Source organism: Poeciliopsis prolifica, unplaced genomic scaffold (assembly GCF_027474105.1).
Source record: "Poeciliopsis prolifica strain line A6 unplaced genomic scaffold, Auburn_PproV2 SCAFFOLD062, whole genome shotgun sequence".
Lineage (NCBI taxonomy): Eukaryota > Metazoa > Chordata > Actinopteri > Cyprinodontiformes > Poeciliidae > Poeciliopsis > Poeciliopsis prolifica.
Genome location: NW_026562437.1, coordinates 1,547,468 through 1,554,960, shown reverse-complemented (window position 1 = coordinate 1,554,960; position 7,493 = coordinate 1,547,468). Strand labels below are relative to the sequence as shown.

Sequence of the window (7,493 nt, the reverse complement as noted above, 5' to 3'; positions counted from 1 at the left end):
TTTGGCTCTTTTCGCTCAAACGGGTCTTAAACCGGAAACAGCTTTCAGGTACAGCAGATATTTTTACACTGAAACAACAACAATCCTGCAGGATCGTACTGCAGATTCTGCACAGTTTGCTGCCTCCTCTGATTGTTACCTTAAGATATTCACATCTTCCTCACTTTGCAGGAAGTCAAACAGTAAAGAATTTAATAATAATAGCAGCTCAGTTCTGTTCTGGTTCAGCAGCTCTCATTTCATCTGACAGGTTATATTAGGTTTCCAACAGATTTTTTTAATTCTCTCTTTCTTTATTTTTAATTGATTCCACATTAATTGTACATTATTCCTTCCAAACATTATAAACTTTATTATTCAGGTTTAGTGAGAATTTATTTCTGTTAAATTACAGTTCTAGTTTGGATTGTTGAATTTCTGATCACATCAACATTTAAACTGTTTTCAACAATAATTTCAGTATTTTGATATTTTGATACTGAGCTAATAAAATATTAAACTTTTCTTGTTTCTGTTTTCAGTGTTTTTCAAACTTTTCCCTCATTTGGATCTTTATCTTTAAAGTTAAATAAATAAACAGGAAGTAGAAACATAGAATCTGATAAAAGATGTTCAATTAATGCATTAAAATCCATTAAAACCAGAAATGTTACTAAACTATTTCATGTTGTTTCCTGTAAACTGAAGTGAAGATCAGTGAGTGAAGCATCAGGATGAAGCTGCTGATCAGCTGATCAGATCAATATTCAATAATCACGTATTAAAGCTGTCAGAAATAAACACATTTTATTAAAAGAAACATTTCTACATCTGTGTTTTCACATCAGAACTGAATAAAGACAGAAAGGAGGAGAAATATTAACTTTCACTGCTGAGCAGCTTGTAGTCAGAGCTTAGAGCGCCACCATGTGGACAAAACACACACTGCAGCTGATCTCTGCTGAGGTAACATCATTTTACTTCCTGCTTGGATCTTCATGGATTTGTCTGATTCTGGTGAACATTATTATTCTGCATCCTTGTCTTCTCAACTTTATTGATTTATTTCTGGTAAACAAATTTACTTACAATAGATGAAAAAGCAGCAGGAAAAGAATCATTTGAACCAACTTGTTGAACCAGATGTTGGTTTAATCAACTGACTGAAGCAGCTTGAAGTAAAGAAACACATTGTCTGGTTCATCTGTGGAAATCTTGTATGAAAAGTGCATTAATGAGTGAATGTTTACGGTGATCAGGCTGATCAGATGGCAGATATTATGGCTGTATGAATAATTAATATTTATATGATGCTATTAGTGATTCTCAACATCTGAAAATCCTCATCAGAATAAATACATCAGATGAAGATCTTTTATCTTGGTAACAATCTCCATGAGCTGATTCAGCATTTTAATAACAGAACAGATCAATGATTATCTAAGATCTTGAAAAGTACAATGAATGACATCCATCTATTTTCTGACATGCTTGTCCCTAGTGGAGTTCTGGTGCCTCTCCACTAGGGGTCAGGTGGTGTCACCCCAGACAGATTGCCCATCCGTCGCAGGGCAACTCAGAGACAAACAGGACAAACAACCATGATGCAGAACCCACACAGTCACAGGGAGAACATGCAAACTCCATGCAGAAGATCTGGAATTGAACCCAGGACCTTCTTACTGCATGGCAACAGTGCAAATAAATATCCATTCTGCATATTGGCACAAGAATCAGGAGGTAAAGATTACTCTTTGTCAATTTTAGGGGATTTTGTCTGTGATCCAACATAGAACTGGATCAGTAATTTAGCAACAATGCAATGATTAGAGTGACGGATCAACCATCAGAGGAGTTGGATCAGAGGAGCTTCCTCTTCTTCTCATGTCTTCTCTGTGATCCTGAACTTGAGATCTTCCTGTTGAGGACACAGAACAGTCAGTCAGACAAACAGTCAGACGAACAAGAGAGCCAGAAAGTAAAGCAACCTTTCACTTTGAGACGGACTGTTTTCACTCTCCAGATAGTCCTGCTGTCGAATATGCATTTATAGTCCACTGTCTGCCTCTGTGGGTTGCTTCAGAGTCAGGCTGAGGTCTCCAGAATCCAGCAGGTCTTCATTCATCATGGTTCTGCTTCTGAAGAACTGGGCCTGTTCTTCAGGCTTGTCAGAACCGTTTATGTTTATATGGACCATCTTGTCCAAAAAACTCCATTCCACATGGGAATCTCCCGGCAGCTGGCGTGTCGTCCTGAATGGCAGCAGGACAGACTCCGCCCCCTCTACCACCTCCACCTGGCAGACTGAAAGAACAACAAGGATCAACATGAGCTGTGCAAAACGTTGCAACTCATCTTTAAAATGTTGTTGAATGATTTCAAACTCCAGAAAAGCCACAGACAGTAAAGCAAACATCAGTTTCTCTGATCAGTTTTTATCTTTTGGTTTTTTGCAGCTTCTTCTGGAATTTTCCATCATCAGAAAGAAGATTCAGCGTCAGAAAGTCGAGGACGGGACGGTCTTTATGTTTCACTGGGACTGACAGCAGCAGCAGCAGCAGCAGCAGCAGCAGCAGCAGCAGCAGCAGCAGCAGCAGCAGCAGCAGCAGCAACAATCATAGTTTTACTGATCAAACATAAATCCAGAACTTTTCCAGTGAACCGGCTGATGATGAATTTTATATCAGTTGTTTAATTGAACCCTGAAGCTTCAGGAAGCAGCCGATGGATCCTGAACTCACTTTAGATTCTACTTTGGTAACAGAAGAGATCATGATCTCCAGTTTTGACAGCAAAACAATCCCACATCATGACTCCTCCACCACTGTGCTTCACAGCTGCTGTTGAAGTTTCTGCTCATTTATTATGAGTCTGTAAATAAGTTGTTGTTGTTTAAAGCTAAAACTTTCCTGCTTTGGTTTTACTTTTCCTGTTGCTGTAGATTTGTAGTTCACTTTGACTATTTATTCATGAATATTTATGAATTTACTGTAAAATTATGTGACTTTATGTGACATTTGTTTGATAACTTTTATAAACTAAACGAGGTGAGTCAGGAAGTTTTCCAGATGTTTTTTTTTGTTTTTTCTGATGTAAAATCATAAAGAAAATGATGAGGATCAATAAAGGATTACTGACGGCTCCAACAAGGGAAATATTGATTATTTCCATAAATCCTTGTTCTGTTGTGTCTGGCTGCTGACCCGTCCAGCTGCAGCTCACAGTCATTTCATCTTCTTTAAAATGTCCAGAGTAACAAAAATATATTTACTTATTATTATTATTCAAACTCTACTTTTAGAAACTAAAATGTTTTCCAGGCTGTTTTTGCTCGTCCTGATCTGGACTTTTAATTTCTCCTCTTCATGTTTTGGTTCTTATTGGCAAAAATATGAGGGTTCAAATCCCACCTGAATCATTTTCTCAGTCCAGCTGCTGTTCAAGTTGCAGTGAAACAACAATATCAGTTCTTATGGTCCAAACTCCAGCAGGAATCATTTCACAGAAAATCCTGGAAAACATTTTACCTTCAGCTGAGATCACCAGACGCTGAGTCGGCATCTTCAGAGACGAAACCGTCTTCAGTCTGAACACCTGGAGTCTGATTCATCCTCTGAGTGGGTGGAGATGATTGATTGATTGATTCATTGATTGATTGTTTTGTTCTTTGAAGCCACATAAAGAAACATGAATTCAGATTTCACGTTTTCAATCGTTCCAAGATTTATTTTTCTATTTTCCTTGATTATTTGGAGACAATTTATTATATTGTTTGTCTTGGCGACTTTTCAGCACTAGAGGGAGAAGCAACGTTTAGTGAAAAGCTCAGATAGAGCTGATCTCAGTTCTGGAAACAAACATCTCAACAGTGAATCACCTTCCTGACAGCAAGTCTGCATGAATATGGATTTATTAATAACATGAGAACAATATGAAAATACCAACTGGAGCAGATAATAAACTTTATGCTCAGCAACAAAGAGCATCAATTAAACAGCTTTAAGACCAAACATCAGAACTGATCAATGAGTCCAGAAAACTTTGGAATCAATATTTTACTGTATATTCTAGAATATTAAACATTTTTCAGAGACACTAGAGTTTATTATCTGAATATGTGAGTCGATATAATATATAATAGTTTTACTTTCTGAATTAAGTGTTGAACTTTTTAACTAAATTATAATTATTTTTTGCTCTTGTTTATTTCTACAGTGGAATAAAAATAATATATAAACAAAGTTTCTGATGAGAAAACATTTAATGTCTCAACATACATTCATCACCATTCAGTGAATCATCACTGTTGAATGTGTCAAATGAAATAATTCCGGAACTTGACCTTCCGGTTTATATTTAGTAAAACTGCTGGTAGTATTTGAACTGTGGGCGGAGTCACGTGTTTAACTCCTCCCACGCCGCCGGAGTGAAGGTCTGCTCGGAGAAAAGCCTAGAAACTTTTCTGCCTCTGAACCTTCATGATTCTCCAGCGTTGAAATCGTATCGTTTCAGAGAAATGCAAAGCTTTGCTGCTGATCTCTGCAGCTCAGATCTGAAATAACAGACTAATTATTTCTATGTGCTTCCAGTTGCAGAGAGTCGAGGAATCAAATGAAGTTTGTTGGCAACTTTCATGACCAACAGCAAACAGGAGCATTCAGCTCTGAATGCTTTGCTTTGTTCATCCCACTGGAACTGATTCCGATGAGTCTAACGGAGCAGGAAGGGAAATTTCCTGTCACAGGGCGAGTCCAGCTTTATGCTCTGCAACACGAGGAGGGAGAATGTCAGGAATGTCTGACAGTAGGACGAAGAGGAGGAGAAACTCTTAAAGCCAATAGAAATTTGTTCCCTCGACCGCTTCAAACTAGAAGAGAATAAAAGAAACAGCATAACGGAAACAGTTAGTCAGTCTGTTAGTCTAGATCTGGTGTGTCCATGTCTAGTCTAACAGTATCAACGTCATGCAGAGACCTGGACACAAAGGCTGACAAAGCAGCAAAATGTTGAGGCTGATAAAGAAGAAAACTAACAGTAAGTTTATTACATGTTTGTCTATAATTTAGAGTTAGTTGAAAAAAATTTTTTACTGAAATACAAGTTTCCTGTGAATAAATGTAAAACACAACAGTTAAATCCTGAAACCAGGTTTTGCAGTTCATATATCTGTAATAATAACTTTTAATCTTCTGTAACTTGTTTTTATTTCTTGCGGCTGAAAGTTTTGTGTCTCTGGTTTGACACTTTTGTCCAGCATGTCTCAAGTTTCAAACTCAGACAGGATTGGACTCCATCCTGTTCTCCTCACCACCACATGTGGAAAATGTTCAGCAGGGATTAAACTGCAGCCTGGAGAGGATTGTCAGAAAATCACTCTCTCATTTTGATGTGTTTCACAAGGATGAAGGAGTGAACTGATGCTGGATTCAGAGCAGACTCAGTTCACTCCTTCACACAGGATTCACAGAGACAATCCTAGATACAAACATCTTACCTGAAGAGAAGAACTGGACCGTAAAGTCCTGTTTCCAGAGGAAAGTAAAGTTTGTATTTCATTCAGACATGAAGGTTCTGGAGTTTAGAGGAAGAATGAAGAGAACCAGAAACCAAGTTGATTAAAGTCCAAAGTGAAATGAAAAGTCTTTTCAGAAACCTGATATCTCTGTTTAGGATATTTATGTTTTATTGGTTTTATACAGTTTGTCTGTAAATAACAATCATCAAAATTACAAGAAGGCTCAGAGAATATAATCTAAATATTTTTATTTAAATCTAATGGATCTAAATATAAAAATTTAATAATAAAATGTTCAGAAGCTGCAGAGAATGAAAACATGTCCTGTTGTCTTACTGCTGTATAGTTTTATTACCACAAGGTAGCAGTAATGATCTGTTTCTATATAAAGTTAATTCTGTAGCAGGAATCCAGTTTCTTTGTATTGTGATTAACACTCCTCCTCTTCCTCTCTCAGAATGAAGATGATGTCCAGCATCCTGCTGCTCCTCATCCTCAGCTCATGTCTCTGTGGTCAGTCTCCATCTTGTCTTTGTGACAGAAAGCTCTCTAGATGGAGCTGAAAGACTCCCATGTTCCAGTTCTCAGTGTGTCTGCTCCTCTCTTTCCCTCTCTGTCTCCTCAGCAGCAACATTTGTAGTGAATGTGACACAGAGCAGCTATCAGGCAGAGGAGAAGCAGAACATCACTCTGGAGTGGACCTTCACCACCAAGACTCAGGGAACCTGGAAGAATCTGTTCATCGTCTGCAGCTTGTTGGCTCCTGATAAACAGCGAGTTCTCTATCAGGTTCATGAAGGAGTTGAGATTCCAGAGTCTCAGGATAAACAGTTTTCAGGACGAGTCCAGAGCGACAAAGACGTCCTCAGAGAAGGACGAATCAGACTCCATGTGTCCAGACTGAGGACTGAAGACTCTGGTCTGTATCTGTGTGAAGTGAAAACTGAAGATGGATTCAACTCTGGAAGATGTCGACTCAACGTTACTGGTGAGAAGAAACCATTAATATGTAAACAAATATTTTTAGAAACTTTAATAAATTCTGATTCCTGTATTGATGAACCAACATCTTCATCTTCTCCATGAATCCTCCTGGATCTCAGTTTCCATCAAATATTAATAAATATTTCTGATTTCTCTCCCAGCAGCTGCTGATCAGATCCAAACTCAGAGACCAAGATTGACTCCAGAACCAGAAGAACAAGAATGGATGAACATCATCTTCATCATCATCATCATCGTCTCTGTGGGACTGACAGCAGCAGCTTTGATTTTTCTTCTTTATTATTTTTAGTGAAATGTTGTAAACCAGTAGATGTTAATTTTAATAATTATAAAGAGAGAAGAGATAATTCAGTCACTTTATCATTAGAAACAATTTGATCAGATTTAGAGGAATATAAATTTTCAGCATCAAACAACAAATTAATTTATTTAGTTGATTTTTTTCAGCAGCTGAAAGATTTTAAATCTAAAACTCAACATAAATGAGCCTTAAAGATAATTTAATCTAAGATTATAATTTATTGTTAAGTTCAGTTTTTCAGGTTTTATATGATTTTCTTCCTTCTGTTCATGAACCAGCAGCAGAGTGATGTTCTGGTTCTGGTTCTGATCCGCTGGCTGCTGGAAACAGACATTCTGGACTCAACCAGAACCAGAACCAGAACCTGGAACCAGAACCAGAACCAGAACCCTGATCTTAGATGCTTTAAGCTGCAGCAGCTGATGAACCAGTGAAGTTCTGGATCTGCTCCACTGGTTCTGGTTCTGAAGGTTCTGCTGTAAATAAATCCAGATTTCTTCCCTCATGTTGTCAGAACCTGATTCTCTGCAGAACCTTTTAACATCCAACATGAGCTGCAGCCGTTTGGACCTCAGCAGAACCAGTCCAGCTGCTGGATCTGACCTCAGACCAGTTCTACCATCAAGGGTTCTACTGGAGCGCCACCTGGTGGTGGAGTTAGGAAACTGTGAGCTTATAGAGCTGAAGGTCTGA

The 7,493-nt window shown here is 38.1% G+C and overlaps 1 protein-coding gene across 1 annotated transcript; it reads left to right on the top strand.

Annotated features, from left to right (window-relative positions):
- Positions 1-4,858: 4,858 nt before the first annotated feature.
- On the top strand, positions 4,859-7,493 carry LOC129379914 (uncharacterized). Its single transcript, XM_055060858.1, has 5 exons — positions 4,859-5,013; positions 5,952-6,007; positions 6,120-6,482; positions 6,640-6,740; positions 7,332-7,493. The coding sequence occupies exons 2-5, from the start codon at positions 5,953-5,955 to the stop codon at positions 7,491-7,493; spliced, it is 681 nt and encodes a 226-aa protein (XP_054916833.1). The 5' UTR covers positions 4,859-5,013; position 5,952.